Raw genomic sequence first — 21,341 nt, forward strand, 5'->3', positions numbered from 1 at the left:
TCAAGTATCAGAACACCTAACATAAAAATGTACACACTACGAATTAATCTTTCTTTGATGATTTAGGAGGCACTTCTAGTTCTTACTGTCTCAGGGTTATTAGTGGGAATCTGAATCATCGTTGTGTTTTATGTTATGGAAAGTTCAGGGGATTAGAGCCAATCGAAACAGCAGAAAGGCATATCAACCAGATGTTGTGCTGAATGCTGCTGAAAACTTCTAAAGCTTCTGTAATAATTCTCTCTGGTCTTAAAAACAAACAAACATTAAGTAGTTGCATTTGAATCGTTCTTCTTATACAAATGCCATCTGCTTTAATCATCATCTCAACCCTATTTAAGGCACAGAGTGAGAGGGAAAGGGTCGAAGGAACCCTTTTAGTCAGTGTTTTTCAAACTCTGAGACTCATTCATGGACGGCAAAACCATTTAGTAAGCCGTGATCAGAAATAAAATGAAATAGAAGTGAAAATATCAATGTGTATTATAAGCAGTAAGGGTTATGTATAATTTCATGAGATTTTTGTTTCAGGCATATGTATATATGTGTATATATACTGGGTTGTGATGTAAAATGTATTTCTTACTAGGAGTCCTAAGTCAAAAAAAGTTGGAGAGTTCAAAGTTAGTGTTCCCCAAAGTGTGTTCTATGGAATGACAGTCCCATAGTGAATGATCTATGTTAAAAGATTTTATGAAAACATAAATTTGCTAAACACAGAATACCCTATCTTGTTCTTGAAGACTCACAGCGTGCTTCTGCATACTAAAGGGTCTAACAAATTGGAGTTAGAAACCTCTTTAACTTTGTTTAATCCAGTAATTCCCAGACTTATTTGACCACAAAGCCCCCTTTTTTTGAGCAACACCAATTTACACCCTGCAGAATAATCTTCAAGAAATGCTACTCTAGGCAAATGCTGCTCTGAGCCCCTCCACCTTAATTACCTGTTGAGTCAGCCGCTCTCTCTCCTTCTCCAGCATGTAGGTGACATCATCTCCTTCAGCTGTGTCCTGTGCATGCCTTTGCCTTTCTTCCTCAAGGTCTAGGATTACCTTTAAGGAATTAAAAAAAAAAATCATTTTCAAATATCAAGGAGTCACACTTAGAATACAATTAAATACTAAGTGTCTTTCTAAGCACCCAAGATCATTCCATAGATAAATAAATAAGTAAATCCCAGTCAGGGCCATCAAGGAGCACACTGTCTAGAAGGGTGAAAGGTATGTAAGCTATGTGCTAGGAAACAATACAGTACATACTTATCCGAGGTAACACGAAGTGGCATGTAATAGAAGAGAGCAACTCATTAGCTGTAGGGGCTGAGAAAGTTTCAGAGAATTAATAAAAGTTTGGTGGGAGTAGGGGACAGATGTAGGTGATGAAGCAAGGCAGGACCACGGAAAGCTGAAAGCTGAGGCTCTCCCTTGATGTTCAAATCACTGGAGGTACCAGAGAGTGAAGCCTAAAATTAAACATTTCAAATAGGTGACATCCTAACTGTGCCTTGCTTAATTAATATATGCATTTCGTGTACAGTAGATAAGAGGAGAAAAGACTCTCTTGACTTTATCCTGCATATGAAAAGGCTCAATTATTGAGATCTTAAGTGGAGATTTTTCACAAGGCTTTTTTTTTTTTTTTTGTGGTACGCGGGCCTCTCACTGTTGTGGCCTCTCCCGTTGCGGAGCACAGGCTCCGGACGCGCAGGCTCAGCGTCCATGGCTCACGGGCCCAGCCACTCCGTGGCATGTGGGATCCTCCTGGACTGGGGCACAAACCCGTGTCCCCTGCATCAGCAGGCGGACTCTCAACCACTGCGCCACCAGGGAAGCCCCACAAGGCTTTTAAATTAACCTGCCTACCCCATTCCACTTATCCTTGTGTCAAGGGATTAAGCCCAATTTTAAGAATACAAATTTAAAGGGACATTTCCCCACATAATCCTGCCTACAACTGCATAATATTCCAATGGCTATGGATTTCTTCATAGCTTCTGCTCATGCTTCAGAGGTGCCTTGGCCTAGACCTCCCTAGGCCAGAGCACTGTCATCCCAATGGCCATTTCCTATTGTTTCTCCTCACTAACAACTGTTATTAAAGGAGAGAGAAAACTTTCTGGGACTCCTTTTTAAATACAAAAATGAAAACATTTTGGTGTATTTCCTACTGGTTAAAAAAAGAGAAAACTTTGGCAACTTAATAGAAAGAACAGCTTTTGGCTAAAGGTGGTAGATCATCTCCTCTCCCTTCGGAGAGCTGTCTAAAATGATAGAAATGGGATGAAAAGAATAAAACCCCACAAAGTCAAAAAGAGAGACTTTGGCAGACGAGAAATTTGACTACCATTCTGAAGAAAGCAAGTGTCTGGAGGAGTGGTAACTACTTTGGTACGGGGGAGGAAGCTGCTGTGTGCGGCAGGACCCCAAGGACATATGGAAGCTGCAGGTGGTAGATACTGCACCGGGGAGGTGAGGTGTGGGAGGGAAGACGAGGGCACTGGCTCCAAGTTCGTATTTTCACAAGAGTTATTCGTCCCCGCAATCTGATTCCTGTACACAGAATGCTCAGCCAGGCATCTACTGCCCGGGAATACACCAGATGTTTATCCTCTAAAGAAACAGAATGTGACAGGCTCCAGATCTAGTAATAACAGATATGACAGAGAATGAGGGTGAGGAAAGGGTATTATGTTTGTTTTGGGAAGATGGCAGGGGTGGAGAGAAGGGAGGTGGACACCGTGTAAGATAATGAAATCCACATCTATAATAAAAGAAAGTAAATATGTGTCTAAAATATGAATAGAAATATGGAAGTTAGCTGCCAAAATAAACAGTTAAAAGAAAAAAGAGGTTGTCTCTAATACTGAGGAGGAGAGAGAATGGGAAGGGGTGGACTAGGGAACCCTATTTTTCGTAATAAGCAGAGTAACCACATAATTGACTGTTCAAACCACTAACATGTCTGAGAGCCAAAGCGGGTATTGTTAACAACTATGCCAAGGCAACAGGCTTAAACTGGAATTCTCTCAGGCAAACTGGGACTATATGCACCCTAATTATAAGCCTCTAGTTTGATGTCTAACAAAGTCAGTGTTCTACTTTGATAAAACACTTAAGATCAGATACGCAGCTGTTTTAAAATATTTAACACTATCTTACACTGAAATACAGCGTTAGGGAATTTTGAATTTTTTAACTCTTCCTCTCCCCAATCACCTAGAACCATAAATTATCCCAACACTACACCTTCAATGGGCATGACAGCCAGCCAGCCCTTCAGTACAACTCAGTTACTTCATGTATGAAATAGAAAACAGGCCTGCCTATCAAACAAGGATGTTGTGAAGATTTTCTCATAATATTATGTAAAAGCCCCCCAATTTAGGCAACTACCTCAGTCTCATTGACACCTTTTAAATTGGGGCATAAATGTCTTCAGATTACTTCAGTCTAGTCCAGAGGTTAAACTTTTCTGGGTCTTGGAGAACTCTGAGAATTCAAGTAAGGATATGGGGAAAAAATTCATTTTCTACAAAATGCATAAACTTTTGGCACTCTGTATATTTTCTGGGGGATCATGGAATATCTGAGACCCATTCGTGGTTAAGAACTCCCACTCTGGCCTTTTGTTTGGACTCTGTGAAGGGAAAGAAAAATCATGGGCAAGACCTAAGCCCTTAAGCACTTTGTCAGATGCATTTTAAGCAGATGGCTCTCTAAGGCAGGTAACCATAAAAGTAAACGAAGGTCCATCAAACTGCAGCTGCTAACCCAATTTTTTCAGAATAAAATGCTTCCTACTAAATGCACTGATGTCCCCCCTTGTTGATATAAATCTAAACCAATAGTTCTTAAAAAGGCAGACTCTAGCCAAGCATTTTTTCCAGGCCAAATCTGAGCCATAAATGATAAGTCGGGGAATGAAATCACAAGCACTAGAAGAATTCCAAGGAGATGAGGTAGAGGAAAGCACAGGTTTGCCTTCCTAACACACACACACACACACACACACACACACACACACACACACACACACACACACACACACACACACACACACACACACACACACACACACACACACACACACACACACACACACACACACACACACTTTCCTAACAGGGTAGAACAGCTTTAAGGTAAACAACCCTAGGGACTGTTTATGGTTTCATGAGAAGTAAAATGCAGTGAAACTCAAAACTAGAAATAAATGAAATAGTCTATTGGCTTGTATGTTTATAGTCAGGTAAATTCTCTAATTCTTTCTCTCTCTCTCTGATTTAGCATTCCCCAAATACCTGTTAATCTTTCTATTTATCACTTAAGTAAGCAAATAGGGAACACTCCGTTCAGCCACAAGGCTTGGTCAAGCCCCAGTTTGTTGCCAAAGTTTGGATGACCAAGAGTTGGAAAAACATACCAAGTGTTTTGGAGTGTCATATCAAGAAGAAATGCCATCTGAAATAATGCGTCTGGCACACTGCCTAAATTTAACATTTGGAATAACCTGCATTTTCTATCTCCTGGCTCTTAGGTAAGCTCAGGGGCTTTTTTACACCTGTGAGACCTCCCAGTTAAGTTACTGTGAGAGCGGGCAGCGGACGGGAAAGCATCAGGCATTTCAGGAGTCTGCAGGCGCACGTCAGCGCTGAACCCACCTTGCGGTGCCTGCTCTCTGCGGCAGCCAGCTGCGACAGCATGCGCTCCTGCATGTTCTTGCACTGCTTCATCACCACCTTAAGAATCGAGAGCGGGTTTGTGCAGACTGGCTGCTTCTCGCCATCGTTCTTCTCCTTCAGTGTTTCAAAGTCTCTCTGGAGTGCCATTAAAGGATCACTGATGTTGTATTTTCCATAGCGTTCTTCAATGAAAGTATCTCTGTGTTGGGCCTGGGAAAGAAAGGAAAATAAGCATTTTGCTTTCAAATACTGCTGAGGAGGGGATCTGCTAGTAGTTAGACATCAAAGGTAGTGGTGTGAGTATGAAGTAACCTTTTGACTACAAATCAGACAGGGTCATCTAAGTATAGAAACAACATCAGAAAAGGGGCATAGCATATTAATGGGAACAAATACTTATGTAAAGCTAAGTACCAGTTAGACATTGATCTAAGTGTTTAGGTTCAGGTTATTTAAATTTTACAACCCTATAAGGTAGTGCTATCATCTCCATTTTGTAGATGAGAAAATTACTACGGAGAGGTCAAGTGACTTGTTTCAGGTTACTCATCTAGCAAGCTGTCAGAATTGGTATTTAAACCCAGGCAGCCTGGCTCTAGAGTCTGTGACCTTAACCACCACACTTACTGCCTCAGCTTATGAATACTTCTATTACCAACAGGTATATCTCATCTTTTCTGTGTTATGGCATTTACATTTCTAAAATACGGTAAGCATAATACCTTTAAGAGTTTATATGTTTAGAGACCTAACCAGCTGGCTGTAGATAAGTAAAGGATGCTAAAGACATTTTTACATTATAATCGAGGACTGTTTGTGATTTGTCCACATAGAACTTTGCTCAATTTTTGGCCGGTCAAGAGGGTGGAGGCACTCACCACTAGAGGTGCAGACAAAGTCCTTCTACCTGCTGCCAAATTCCACCCCCCTCTTCTAACCTCTGTTCAGCTGTCTTCCATCCTCCTTTCTGTCCCCTTCAGGGCTTGGTGAGCTTCGGGGATGAAAGGGAACTTGAGCTGGGAATGTGGGCTGGTGCTTGGAGTCTGGCCTGCGGCTTTGGGCCAGGGCGCCAAGTCAGGTCGAATGATCAGGAAGGGAGTGAAAGGAGATTCTTAGGCTTCCCTCTTATGTCTTCTAGGAAAGACTTGAAGTACTATTTCATATAAGCATCATATATTACGTGCAGGTGAACAGAGTGAAATTAACAATTACTTTACTAAACAGACATTTAATTGTTTCCTGAGACATTTTACAAAAAAAAAAAATGATGTGTTAATAGAGGGTTGTGGAAACTTTCTCAAAAATCATAGCAAAGTACTATATAATTTAAGCTTTCAAATGAAATCTAGTTATGAAAATTACTGTTATTTCTCAAGTTTTAAAAATTATTTCATCAGGAGATACCACCACCCACAAATGGGAACCCATTTGAAAAGAAAAATACACAATTCAGTGACCATGCTTAAAAAACAAAAACCCTCAAGAAAATAAAGCAAACATGGGGTTTCTCTGACATGTTTCAGTGCTGAAAATTTGATGCCTCCTTCCTCATTAAGAGACTGTCCAAGTTCAAGACTCAGGAATTAGCCTTGTGTTACAAATTTGTGTTGGTATCAGTTGGCAGATGTTCAAAGCAGAGTTAGAAGCCCTGGTGGTCTTACTTCTGGCTGGACTACAACTGTCTTAAGTGATGACATTATTGGAGTATTTGGATAACATTTGTATACTAAACATTTGAAGAGTGAAATTCATTTGTTCCTTTAAGTTACTGATTACCATCCCCTAACCTTATTACAAGTGTGCGTGTGTGTGTGTGTGGGTGTGCACATGTGAGCATGTGGATTGAAGGGGGGAGGGATTTGAAAGACAGAATCCTATTTTTTTTTAGGTCCAAATTAAAAGGAAATTTTCAGTAAAATTTCAAAATAATCTTTTAGTCTATTTAGGATAGAGGAAGACAAGACCAATTCCAAAATTGGCTATTTTTATTAGTGTTTTTAAGAATCATGGCAAGAATAGACAAAAAAGCTAATTTTTAGTTACATATTTAAGAGCATTAATGTCAAAGAACATGGGACTCATTAATGTTTTCTTTTCATTAAGAACATCTGTTTCTTTAAGTTCAGGTATAAAAACATGAGACTGATAACCTAGGATTCACTGAAAGGATCTATTTGTAGCTATTAATGTCCTAAGGCAAATCCTCGTTTAGAAAAACACAGACAAAGGAAGGAAGAGAAAAAAAAAAACTCTTTAAGAAGTTGAAATTCCACTTTTCTGTCACATCTTTTATTCATGATTACTGTTTCTGTATGATTAGCTATGGAAAAGTAACAATTATTGGTACTAAAATTGGTTTAGTAGGGCAAAAAGGAAAAAGTGAACCTGAGTATTTTTATGACCTTTCCTTTTCAGAACACCATGGAGAAAGTGGGATGGGAGAGCAGAGCTGGGAGTACAATTCACGATCTTGATGATGCTAAGAAGCTGCATCTGCTAAGAAGCTCTCTCTCTCAGGTTTCAGGATATAGTTAACTAATCCTTAAAAATATAACTTTTTAAATAAAACCCACACTGTTATTATCCTGTAGAATTAATAAGCATCACAGAGTTACAAGCAATGGATGAGGAGCTTCTTTGGTGAGGCCTCAGACTTCTCTGAGAATAGTTGTTAAGCTGTCTGTTTTCTCTTGAAGTATTTCACAGTAATTCCATAATCACTTGCATAGTAATTACAAGTTATACAAAATTGGTAGCTTCACACATAAATGAAAAGAATCTGCAGAATAATCTAAAAAAGGCTCCTTGTCACAAAACAATTATTTTAAGTACAATTTAAGTAAAATAAAACAATTATTTTAAGTATAAAATAATAGTTATGGGACCCGAATATGGGAAAAGTGAATTCTGTATTTATTATACCAAACACTGGATTGGAAAATGGGAGATGGAACATAGTATTTTCCATCCAACTTAATGCTTCAGTCAGGTGAATTGTACGTATTTACACACTTAACAGCACAAATAATAACAACAATAACTAAAAATAGATGTTAAGATTTGACAAATGAAAGAAGAGCTTTAGTGGAGGTGTGCATTGGTTATCTATTCCTGCATAACAAATTACTCCCCAATTTAAATGCTTAGTAAACATTTTTTATCTCATACAGTTTCTGAGGGTCAGGAATCTGGGAGGGGCTGAGGGCTGAGCTGGGTGCTTCTGGCTCAGTGTCTCATGAGGTTGCAGTCAAGCTGCTGGCCAAGGATGCAGCCATCTGAGGGCAGGACTAGGGCTGGAGGATCCATTTCCAAGCTTAGTTGTTGGGCTAGGCCTTGGTTCCTTGCACGTACTGGCTTCCAACAGAGCAAGTGATGTGAGAGAGTGAGAGACAGACATACATAGACACATCCAGATGGAAGTCCCACTGTCTTATAACCTAATCTCAGAAGTGACTTACCATCATTTCTGGTGTATTCTAGCAATCACACAGACCAACCCTGGTAAATGTGGGTGGATGGGGGACTACTTAAGGGTGTGAATATCAGGAGGGAGGACCACTGGGGGCCATCGTGGAGGCTGGTTATCAACGTGAATGACTGGACATGCTACCACTACCGTTTATGTTTCAGGTCAAAATTTAGAGGCTAAGTACCTGTACTAAAAACTAACAAGGCTGAGTTTTAATATTTTAATGAAATTCCAGCTATTTTATAAGAACTTTAAAATGATCTGGATTTCACTTTGGGGGAGAGGAGTTCAGGAGTACAGCTAAAATCAATCAATTTCTTGCAATTTCATTATTTTTACTTCAATGACAACATATATTTTAACTGAACAGAAATTCCTACATTGTCAGAAAACACAATGATCTTTATTTCAGACAACAGTAAAGTAACTGGCTGGTTAGACAGATTCAATGATAGAAGATATTACTATAGCAGACAAAACATACTAGTCATCTATTACTCATTTATTTTTACTGTTATAGGCTGAATGAAACACACCACTACTGAAAGCTTAAAATAAAACCACATAATATCCTTGGATATGCCATGTTTGCTCTCCAAAAATTTCAGCTTTGCTATGATAAACTACAAAAAGAAATATGAAGCAATCACCATCTCTCTATAATAAATATTTATTATAATAAATAACATACACGTATATATCATATATACATAAATAATAGTTCAATAATATTATATGTAGATAATAGTATACATACATATATATATATATATGTATATATATATATATTTTGACTGCATTGGGTCTTTGTTGCTGTGTGTGGGCTTTCTGTAGTTGCAGCAAGCCAGGGCTACTCTTCATTGTGGTGCGCGGCCTTCTCATTGCAGTGGCTTCACTTGTTGCACAGCACAGGCTCTGGCGCCCGGGCTTCAGTAGTTGTGGTGTGTGGGCTCAGCAGTTGTGGCGCACGGGCTTAGTTGCTCCACAGCATGTGGGATCTTCCCGGACCAGGGATCGAACCTGTGTCCCCTGCATTGGCAGGCGGATTCTTAACCACTGTGCCACCAGGGAAGTCCCGATAATGGTATAAATTATATATATATTTCAATCTTAAAATAGGAAATCAATATCTTTATTCTTTGGATGATAATCACCAACATGAAAAGTGGTTCCAAATGTAAAGGTGAAGAATTATGGCCCATTTAAATGGGGGCTTATATTTAAGTACAAGGTTTTATTTTCAAGACTCAGGCTGATACCAGAACTGTATTAGAATATGCAATTTTGCCATTTATTGCCAATTCTGAAGTGATACTTATAAAAGTAAACAGCAATATAAACATTATGCCTTTAAAAATATCTGAATACTTCTATGGCAGGGATCAGAAAGACAAAAAACGTGATTCCAAAATGGTTTTTATTAATGTTACCAAAAGCATGTTAAAAGGAATCCTTTTTACACACAATTTGAATCTATTAATCTTCAAATCATTTATACTCTGGAGTCCCTAATAAACTATAAATAGCTGCCTGAACAACTAGAAATAAAGCAACCGTTCTGGATAAAGATGATAATAACATTACAAGTATAACCTTTGTTCTGGAAGTTCCTTTTTACTTGCTGAAAGAAAACCAGATTTTACTGTTTGATAATATTGATAAAAGAGGATTTAGCCTCATTGGAATTAAACTAATTTCTGGAAAATGGCACAAAATTTATCATGGGAGGGCTTCCCTGGTGGCGCAGTGGTCGAGAGTTCGCCTGCCGATGCAGGGGACACAGGTTCGTGCCCCGGTCCGGGAAGATCCCACATGCCGCGGAGCAGCTAGGCCCGTGAGCCATGGCTGCTGAGCCTGCACGTCCGGAGCCTGTGCTCTGCAATGGGAGAGGCCACAACAGTGAGAGGCCCACGTACCGGAAAAAAAAAAAAAAAATATATATATATATATCATGGGAGCAAAAAGAGAAAATTTTCATCATTTAAAAAATATGTCTAATATATTATTGAAAACCGAGTGCTCCTTCTACTTAACCATAAATGCTGTATTCTCAGATCTGGTCTTTTCTATATGTTTATTTTCTTTAATACGTTTGGGCCCTAGAGTCTAACAGAACTGGGATTATATCCTGTCACTACTATTTTCTGTATTACCTTAAGTAACAACCTTAACTTCTCTGTGCCTCAGATTCCTCATCTGTAGAATGACAGTAACAATCTACCTATAGGTTTGTTATAAAAATTAAATGAGTAATGTAAAATGCTTCCTATAGTACCTGACACAAAGTAAGTACTATAAATATGAATTATTTTTTTCAATAACCAAATTTAGAATATAGATTTTCCTGTTTTAGAGCCAATGACTTAAACTCAACCCCACAGACTTAAGATTCTGTAAAATTGGATCAGGCTAGTAAATCTCCATTAAATCTTCACCAATCCCAGATAACTCAGAAGTAACACATCACTAAAAATGTATCAGGAACCTGGATAACCAATAACATTCTATTTACTTAGCAATCAATCCTGAACTGGCATGTGACATATTATATAATGTGGTCAATTGATATTTATCTCTTGCATTGTTATTAAACACTTCTCACTCTTCTGTCTTTTCTTTCAACCTACTTAGATTGCAAGTGAGCTGAAGGAAAAAGCACTTAATACATCTTTCTTCTTCCTACATCCTATATTTTGCCTTAAGCCCAAGACATGTAACATATTTTCCAGCCTCTTTCCTGATGTCTTAGCCTCTCCTTACTCTCATCATTTTAGTGAGGTCAATATTTTATTTTGCTGTTAGTGAAATCTAGGATTTACTTAGTATAATCACTTAAGGTAATATCGATATATATATTTAGCAAACTGACTTTGAAGCAGATAAGCTTCAAAGATTCCCCTTGTATTTTTAATAAAACGTTCATCATCCTGGTTAAAAAAAAAAAAAAAGATTCCCCTTGGGGTCAGTTTGCAACACAGATATTTATAAAAGCAATTATTTACATAAGTTCAGAGGATCACGTTACCATATTATTTGACTACGGTGTAATAAATTCTTTTGAAGACTAAAAATGGTAAGTTTAGTACAAATAGCTACAAGTGTAGTACTTCTAGCTAGTAGACTGCTTATTGATAGAATAAGAATATGGGTAAACAGAACAATGTAGCTGCTTCAACATTCAGATTTGAGAGTCCTGAGAAAACAACTAATGAAACTGAAATAGGTGTGCTGAGTTTTTTTGTCTTTGTTCTATTATTTTAGTCTATGTACGTGATTGAAACAAGTTACATATACATTTTGGACTGGGTCTAAATAAAAAACTTTTTGAGGTGGGGAAGAAAATGTGTAAGGGATTCTATAAGACCTGAACAAATTAATGCTCTGAATATAATAATTTGAAAGTATAATTTTTTTTTTTTGAGAAAGAGCACGCTTTATTGGGAAGAGAGCATTGCACATGACCAACATATGAAGAGAGCTGGATGGGCGTCCTACACATCATGCTCAAAAGATACTCAGGATGCTGTGCTAATGAAGATCAGCTGGAACATGGACTCCTGGGAAACTTCCCCAACCTCACACCTCTGAGGGATCACACACTTCCAACCTTTTCATGGAAGGCAACTGTGGTCCACTAGAGATAGAGTCCCTCAGGGGTGCCTTGTTTTTTATAAAGAACATTTTCTTTAAAGTTTTTGAAGTCTTCATATGTTACTTTTATCCTACATTCTCTCAAGGCCATCAGACCAGCTTCCATACAGATTGCCTTGATGTTGGCATCAGAGAGGTCATCTTTAGCCATGATCAAGTCATCCAGGGTTAGTGTCATCCTGCTCGTGTGGATGTGAAAGATGCGCTTCTTCGTCTTTTCATCCGGCAAGGGGAACTCTATCTTCCTGTCAATGTGGCCTGGTCTGTAAGTGCTGGGTCCAAAGTCTCTATTTGGTTTGTGGCCATGATAACTTTCACGTCTCCCCTTGAATCAAACCCATCCAACTGGTTCAACAGCTCCAACATTGTTCGCTGAATTTCTCTCTCACCACCAGAATCTGAGTCATACCTTTCTGACCCAATAGCATCAATTTCATCAATAAACACAATGGATGGTGCATGTTCTTCAGCAACTCAAAGCAGTTCCCGAACAAGATTGGGCCCATTGCCTAGATAACTTCTAAATAAGTTCAGAGCCAACCACTCTCAAGAAAGTGGCCGAGTTTTGGTTTGCTACTGCTTTGGCTAGGAAGGTTTTACCTGTGCCGGGTGGACCATACAGAATGACCCCCTTAGAGGGCTTTATACCCATCTCTTCATAATATTTAGGATGAGTGAGTGCAAGTTCCACAGATTCCTTAATTTCCTGGATTTGGTTGTCCAATGCTCCAATATCAGCATAGGTCTCCTGGGGGGCCTTTTCCACCTTCATCACTGTGATCAAGGGATCTGTGTCATCCATCAGCACCCCTATCACAGCATGCACCTGTGGCTGAGCAGGACCGAGCAGCCCGGTTCCAGCAGATCCTTGTCTACAAATGAAAGAATGCTGACATAGTGTTCTGAGCCCACAGACGTAGACACGATGGCATGATTGTCATCAATGACCTCTTCCAAGATTCCTACCGACATTGGGGTGCCCCTGAGATCACCCACCTTTGATCTTTCCTCCTCTTGCTTTTCTTCTAAAGGCCTCATTTGTTCCTGATTTCCAATGAATTCTTCCTCCATGAGAAGACAGTCTTCAATTCTCTCTAACTTCAATATTAACCAGCACTGAGTATGAGATGTCACCAGGGGCAGTATGCTGGCAGCATCTGGTCCCTTTGTTCTCTTCTTCTTTTGCCCCACTCTAGCTGGTATAGGAGATTCATAATTCTTTTTCTTATCCTTGTCATCCTTCTTTCCACCTCCAGGACCATGACCACCACTCTTTGACGCATCTTGCTTCGGCCACTTGAGCCGCTGCTGCCAGAAGTCGAAAGTATAATTTTTAATGCCGCATTAGATCTTAATCTCTTTTATTCAGGGGACCATACATCTCTTAAAATATAATGAGAGGGAGGACTGTCAAGATGGTGGAGGAGTAAGATGTGGAGATCAACTTGCTCCCCACAAATACATCAAAAATACATCTACATGTGGAACAACCCCTATGGAACACCTACTGAACCCTGGCAGAAGACCTCAGACTTCCCAAAAGTCAAGAAACTCCCCATGTACCTGGCTGTGTGGCTGACAAGGTCTTGGTGCTCTGGCCAGGTGTCAGGCCTGAGCCTCTGAGTGGGAGAGCCAAGTTCAGGGCACTGGACCACCAGAGACCTCCTGGCCCCATGTAATATCAATCAGCGAAGGCTCTCCCAGAGATCTCCATCTCAACGCTAAAACCCAGCTCCACTCGACGACCAGTAAGCTCCAGTGCTGGACACCCCATGCCAAACAAATAGCAAGACAGGAACACAACCCCACCCATTAGCAGAGAGGCTGCCTAAAATCATACTGAGTCCACAGACACCCCAAAACACACCACCAGATATAGTCCTGCTCACCAGAAAGAAAAGATCCAGCCTCATCCACCAGAACACAGGCACCAGTCCCCTCCATCAGGAAGCGTACGCAACCCACTGAACCAACCTTACCCACTGGGGGGCAGACACCAAAAACAACAGGAAATATGAACCTGCAGCATGTGAAAAGGAGGCCCCCAAAGGTAAGTTAATCAAAATGAGAAGACAGAGAAATATGCAGCAGATGAAGGAGCAAGGTAAAAACCCACCAGACCAAACAAATGAAGAGGAAATAGGCAGTCTACATGAAAAAGAATTCAGAGTAATGATAGTAAAGATGATCCAAAATCTTGGAAATAGAATGGAGAAAATATAAGAAACGTTTAACAAGAACCTAGAACTAAAGAGCAAACAAAGAATGATGCAAAACACAATAAATGAAATTAAAAATTCTCTAGGAGGAATCAATAGCAGAATAACTGAGGCAGAAGAACGGATAAGTGACCTGGAAGATAAAATAATGGAAAAAACTACCACAGAGCAGAATAAAAAAAAATAATGATAAGAATTAAGGACAGTCTCAGAGACCTCTGGAACAACATTAAATGCAAGAACATTTGAATTATAGGGGTCCCAGAAGAAGAAGAGAAAAAGAAAGGGACTGAGAAAATATTTGAAGAGATTATAGTTGAAAACTTCCCTAACATGGGAAAGGAAATAGTCAAGTCCAGGAAGCACAGAGAGTCCCATACAGGATAAATCCAAGGAGAAACACGCCAAGACACACACTATCAAAAAATAAATACAAAGTAAAAATATTAAAAGGAGCAAGGGAAAAGCAACAAATAACATACAAGGGATCCCCATAAGGTTAACAGCTGATCTTTCAGCAGAAATTCTGCAAGCCAGAAGGGAGTGGCAGGACATATTTAAAGGGATGAAAGGGAAAAAACTACAACCAAGACTACTCTACCCAGCAAGGATCTCAATCAGATTCAACAGAGAAACTAAAACCTTTACAGACAAGCAAAAGCTAAGAGAATTCAGGACCACCAAACCAGCTTTACAACAAATGCTAAAGGAACTTCTCTACGCAGGAAACAGAAGAGAAGTAAAAGACCTACAATAACAAACCCAAAATAAGAAAATGGTAATGGGAACATACATATCGATAACTACCTTAAATGTAAATGGATTAAATGCTCCAACCAGAAGACAAAGACTGGCTGAATGGATACAAAAACAAGACCCATATATATGCCATCTACAAGAGATCCACTTCAGACCTAGGGACACATACAGACTGAAAGTGAGGAGATGAAAAACATATTCCATGCAATGGAAATCAAAAGAAAGCTGGAGTAGCAATTCTCACATCAGACAAAATAGACTTTAAAATAAAGACTATTACAAGAGACAAAGAAGGACACTACATAATGATCAAGGGATCAATCCAAGAAGAAAATATAACAATTGTAAATAATTATGCGCCCAACATAGGAAGTACCTCAACACATAAGGCAAATGCTAACAGCCATAAATGGGGAAATTGACAGTAACACAATCATAGAAGGGGACTTTAACACCCCACTTTCACCAATGGACAGATCATCCAAAATGAAAATAAATAAGGAAACACAAGCTTTAAATGATACATTAAACAAGATGGACTTAATTGATATTTATAGGACATTCCATCCAAAACCAACAGAATACACTTTGTTCTCAAGTGCTCATGGAACATTCTACAAGATAGATCATATCTTGGGTCACAAATCAAGCCTTGGTAAATTTAAGGAAATTGAAATCATATCAAGTATCTTTTCCGACCACTATGTTATGAGACTAGATATCAATTACAGGAAAAAATCTGTAAAAAATACAAACGCATGGAGGCTAAACAACACGCTACTAAATAATCAAGAGACCACTTAAGAAATCAAAGAGGAAATAAAAAATCACCTAGAAACAAATGACAATGAAAACACGACTACCCAAAACCAATGGGATACAGCAAAAGCAGTATTAAGACAGAAGTTTATAGCAATACAATCCTACCTCAAGAAACAAGAAACACCTCAAATCAACAACCTAACCTTACACCTAAAGCAATTAGAGAAAGAAGAACAAAAAAAACCCCAAAGTTAGCAGAAGGAAAGAAATCATAAAGATCAGATCAGAAATAAATGAAAAAGAAATGAAGGAAATGACATCAAAGATCAATAAAACTAAAGACTGGTTCTTTGAGAAGATAAACAAAATAGATAAACCATTAGCCAGACTCATCTAGAAAAAAAGGGAGAAGACTCAAATCAACAGAAGTAGAAATGAAAAAGGAAAAGTAACAACTGACAGAGAATAAATACAAGGATCATGAGAGATTACTACAAGCAGGTATATGCCAATAAAATGGACAACCTGGAAGAAATGGACAAATACTTAGAAAAGCACAACCTTCCAAGACTGAACCAGGAAGAAATAGAAAATATAAACAGACCAATCACAAGCACTGAAATTGAAACTGTGATTAAAAATCTTCCAACAAACAAAAGCCCAGGACCAGATGGCTTCACAGGTGAATTCTATCAAAGATTTAGAGAAGAGCTAACACCTATCCTCCTCAAACTCTTCCAAAATATAGCAGAGGGAGGAACACTCCCAAACTCATTCTATGAGGCCACCATCACCCTGATACCAAAAACAGACAAAGATGTCACAAAGAAAGAAAACTACAGGCCAATATCACTGATGAACATAGATGCAAAAATCCTCAACAAAATACTAGCAAACACAATCCAGCAGCACATTAAAAGGATCATACACCATGATCAAGTGGGTTTTATCCCAGGAATGCAAGGATTCTTCAATATACGCAAATCAATCAATGTGATACACCATATTAAAAAATTGAAGGAGAAAAACCATATGATCATCTCAATGGATGCAGAAAAAGCTTTAGACAAAATTCAACCTGCATTTATGATAAAAACTCTCCAGAAAGTAGGCACAGAGGGAACTTAACTCAACATAATAAAGGCCATGTATGACAAACCCACAGCCAACATCATTCTCAATGGTGAGAAAATGAAACCATTTCCACTAAGATCAGGAAAAAGACAAGGTTGCCCACTCTCACCACTATTATTCAACATAGTTTTGGAAGTTTTAGCCACAGCAATCACAGATTAAAAAGAAATATAAGGAATCCAAATTGGAAAGGAAGTAAAACTGTCACTGTTTGCAGATGACATGATACTATATATATAGAATCCTGAAGCTGCTACTAGAAAACTACTAGAGCTAATCAATGAATTTGGTAAAGCAGCAGGATACAAGATTAATGCACAAATATCTCTTGCATTCGTATACACTAATGATGAAAAATCTGGAAGAGAAATTAAGGAAACACTCCCATTTACCACTGCAACAAAAAGAATAAAATACCTAGGAATATACCTACCTAGGTTTGTAGGAGACAAAAGACCTACATCCAGAAAACTGTAAGACACTGATGAAAGAAATTAAAGATGACACAAACAGATGGAGAGATATACCATGTTCTTGGATTGGAAGAGTTAACATTGTGAAAATGACTATACTACCCAAAGCAATCTACAGATTCAGTGCAATCCTATCAAACCACCAATGGCATTTTTCACAGAACTAGAACCAAAAATTTCACAATTTGTATGGAAACACAAAAGACCCCGAATAGCCAAAGCAATCTTGAGAACGAAATACGGAGCTGGAGGAATCTGGCTCCTTGATTTCAGACTATACTACAAAGCTACAGTAATCAAGACAGTACAGTATTGGCACAAAAACAGAAATATAGATCAATGGAACAGGATAGAGAGCCCAGAGATAAACCCACGCACATATAGTCACCTTTTCTTTTTCTTTTTTTGGTCACCTTATCTTTGATAAAGGAGGCAAGAATATACAGTGGAGAAAAGACAGCCTCTTCAATAATTGGTGCTGGGAAAACTGGACAGCTATATGTAAAGGAATGAAATTAGAACACTCCCTAACACCATACACAAAAATAAACTCAAAATGGATTAAAGACCTAAATGTAAGGCCAGACACTATAAACCTCTTAGAGGAAAACAAAGGCAGAACACTCTATGACATAAATCACAGCAAGATCCTTTTTGACCCACCTCCTAGAGAAATGGAAATAAAAACAAAAATAAACAAATGGGACCTAATGAAACTTCAAAGCTTTTGCACAGCAAAGGAAACCACAGCCAAGATGAAAAGACAACCCTCAGAATGGGAGAAAACATTTGCAAATGAAGCAACTGACAAAGGATTAATCTCCAAAATTTACAGCAGCTCTTGCAGCTCAATATCAAAAAAACAAACAATCCAAGCCAATCCACAAATGGGCAGAAGACCGAAACAGATATTTCTCCAAAGAAGATATACAGATTGCCAACAAACACATGAAAGGATGCTCAACATCACTATTCATTAGAGAAATGCAAGTCAAAACTACAATGAGGTATGACTTCACACTAGTCAGAATGGCCACCATCCAAAAATCTCCAAACAATAAATGTTGGAGAGGGTGTGGAGAAAAAGGAACCCTCTTGCACTGTTGGTGGGAATGTAAACTGATACAGCCACTATGGAGAACAGTACGGAGGTTCCTTAAAAAACTAAAAATAGAAATACCATACGACCCAGCAATCCCACTACTGGGCATATACCCTGAGAAAACCATAATTCAAAGAGTCATGTACCACAATGTTCACTGCAGCTCTATTTACAATAGCCAGGACATGGAAGCAACCTAAGTGTCCATCGAAAGATGAATGGATGGAGAAGATGTGGCGCATATATACAATGGAATATTACTCAGCCATAAAGAGAAATGAAACTGAGTTATCTGTAATGAGGTGGATGGACCTAGAGTTTGTCATACAGAGTGAAGTCAGAGAGAGAAAAACAAATACCATATGGTAACACATATATATGGAATCTAAAAAAAAAAGAAAAAGGTTCTGAAGAACCTAGGGGCAGGACAGGAATAAAGACACAGTTGTGGACAATGGATTGAGGAAACAGAGAGGGGGAAGGGTATGCTGAGACGAAGTGAGAGAGTGGTACTGACATATATACACTACCAAATGTAAAACAGATAGCTACTGGGAAGCAGCTGCATAGCACAGGGAGATCAGCTAGGTGCTTTGTGACCACCTAGAGGGGTGGGATAGGGAGGGTGGGAGGGTGATACAAGAGGGAGGGGACATGGGGACATATGTATACATATAGCTGATTCACTTTGTTATACAGCAGCAACTAACACAACAATGTAAAGCAATTATACTCCAGTAAAGATGGTAAAAAAATGACAGTTGTCACCTACTTCATACCATACACAAAAAGAAGGATGGATCACAGACCTAAAAATATATATGAATGGCCGAAAAGTACATGAAAAAGTGATCACTCATTAGTGATCAGGGAGATCACATGAAAAAGTGATCACTCATTAGTGATCAGGGAGATGTAAATTAAAACAACAATAAGATAGTACTATACGGCCATTAAAAAGGCTAAAATTTAAGACTGACAACATCAAATGTTATAAGGGATATGGAGTAACTAGAATGCTCACATTGCTGGTGGAAGTATAAACGGTAGAACTATTTTGGAAATTGATCTCGAAGTTTCTCATAAAGTTAGAAAATGCCTACCTGCTATTCCACTTCTAAGTATTTGTCTAAAAGAAATGAAAACATATATCCACAAAGACTTTTACACAATTATCCAGAGTAGCTTTATTCATAATGGCCCCATACTGGAAACAATCAAATATCAATCACTAGAAGAACAGATAAGTAAAATGTGACGAATTCATGAAACGGAATACTATTCAGCAATAAGAAGGACAAATTACTGATACACACAATGACACTGATGAAACTGAGAATCATTATATCGAACAAAGAAGTGCCAAACATAAAAGAATGTATTCTCTGTGACTCTGTTCTAATGGGCAAAACTAATCTATGGTGAAGAAAATCAGAACAGTGGTTACATCTGGATATAGGGGGGCACAAATGACCAGGGAGGGGCATAAGATAACTTTTTGGTGTGATGAGAATATTTATGTCTTGATAGGAGTGTAGGTCAAATGGAGTGGCATTTGTCAAAACTTATTGAACTGAACACTTAAGATCTGTGCATTTCACTATATCTAAAATATATCTCTAGTTTAAAAACATAGGGGCTTCCCCTGGTGGCGCAGTGGTTGAGAGTCCACCTGCCGATGCAGGGGACACGGGTGCGTGCCCCGGTCCGGGAAGATCCCACATGCCGCAGAGCGGCTGGGCCCGTGAGCAATGGTTACTAAGCCTGTGCGTCCGGAGCCTGTGCTCCGCAACAGGAGAGGCCACAACAATGAGAGGCCACAACAATAAGAGGCCCGTGTACCGCAAAAAAAAAAAACAACAATAAAAAAAACATAAATATATATAGTGAGAGTTAAAGGAAAATAGAGTTATATGTAACATATGCTTTATATATTGTGTTTCAGAAAGATGGGAAGTTCAAACCAAAGTAATTTTAATAGTAATAACAACAGGAAAAGCAACAAGGGAGGTGCTCACACTCGAGTGCTCATTATCTACTAAGCAGTGTGCTCAGTGCTTTACATAGCTCATCTCATCCTAGCAGCATTCCTCTGCAGGTAGACAGCACTGTATCTCCATTTTACAGAAGAAACTGAACATTAACATGTGACTTTCCCAAGGTCAGAAAGCCAGTTAAGAAGTGGAGAAGAACAGTAAATGGTATACAGTAAGTACTGAATATGTTAACTGAATGAGTAATACACATAAACAGATATTCCCCAGGACTTCATAGCAATGAATTTCAATTTAGTAGGTCTCGATCAGTAGCTTAAAAATGAAATAGAACAGAATTGAAAACATTGTAGAGCACTGAATGCTGTGAGTACTATTTCAAGAAAATTTTCCTCTGGCATAAGAATATAGGTGTGTGTATATCTGTGTGTGTATGTGCACATGTTGGTGTGTCCCTTGGGTCACAATGCAAAGTCTATTTTTTACTATGTGTCCCTGCCAAAAACGTTTGAAAAACAGTAGAATAGAATGAAGAACCTAAGAAGAATGACTCCTGAATCTATAATTTTAAACAGTTTAAGCTGTAATAAACATGTGAATTCTAATAGAAGTAATAAGGAATCAGGATTAGTATTTTAAACTAATGAATGTTATAAAAGTCTACAGACCAGGAGAAGTTTGGCCTAACATCAAATATACAAAATGTAAAAAAAAAAAAAAAAAAAGTCTGTGTTACCAGGGTTAGACAATCAAAAATAGCACTGCAGAAGCCTGAGAAGATTTTCTGGATGTATGGCTGATTCACAGGGGCACATGCTTTGAATGCTTATATTGAATACTTAATGTGTGCTGGGTACTATATATGCTAAGTGATGTGGGTAATATTAGGGGGATATAGATTTGACTAAACTGCTGCTCTCAAGGAGCTTAAAATTTGCCAGGCAAGTTTAAGGCCTAAGAGCAGAAAAAAAAACAAGCTGCTTCTGCGTATTTAGATGTATTCTAAACAATACCATTAATGTTTAGAGGAACACCAAGTACAATCTGTTTGATCAGAACTTTCTAAGACTCAGCCCTTACACTCATAAGGAATA

The 21,341-nt window shown here is 38.6% G+C and overlaps 2 protein-coding genes across 8 annotated transcripts in view; one reads left to right on the forward strand and one right to left on the reverse strand.

The window, feature by feature from the left end:
- Positions 1-11,848, forward strand: part of ST7L (suppression of tumorigenicity 7 like) — a 151,074-nt gene extending 139,226 nt beyond the window's left edge. For 5 of the 6 annotated variants that reach the window (XM_060139334.1, XM_060139326.1, XM_060139328.1 and 2 more), the window contains one exon: positions 11,580-11,848. In XM_060139334.1, the coding sequence (XP_059995317.1) occupies positions 11,580-11,741 (162 nt within the window). In that variant the 3' untranslated portion in view covers positions 11,742-11,848. Of the gene's footprint in view, positions 1-11,575 lie in introns of all 6 variants that reach the window. The other variant, XM_060139329.1, reaches the window with a different exon arrangement.
- Positions 1-21,341, reverse strand: part of CTTNBP2NL (CTTNBP2 N-terminal like) — a 66,646-nt gene that overhangs the window by 4,294 nt on the left and 41,011 nt on the right. For both annotated transcript variants that reach the window (XM_060139325.1, XM_060139324.1), the window contains 2 exons: positions 4,664-4,894; positions 948-1,055 (listed from right to left, as the gene is read on the reverse strand). In XM_060139325.1, the coding sequence (XP_059995308.1) occupies positions 948-1,055; positions 4,664-4,894 (339 nt within the window). The remainder of the gene's footprint in view (positions 1-947; positions 1,056-4,663; positions 4,895-21,341) is intronic.

The sequence above is a fragment of the Lagenorhynchus albirostris genome, chromosome 2 (assembly GCF_949774975.1).
Source record: "Lagenorhynchus albirostris chromosome 2, mLagAlb1.1, whole genome shotgun sequence".
NCBI lineage: Eukaryota > Metazoa > Chordata > Mammalia > Artiodactyla > Delphinidae > Lagenorhynchus > Lagenorhynchus albirostris.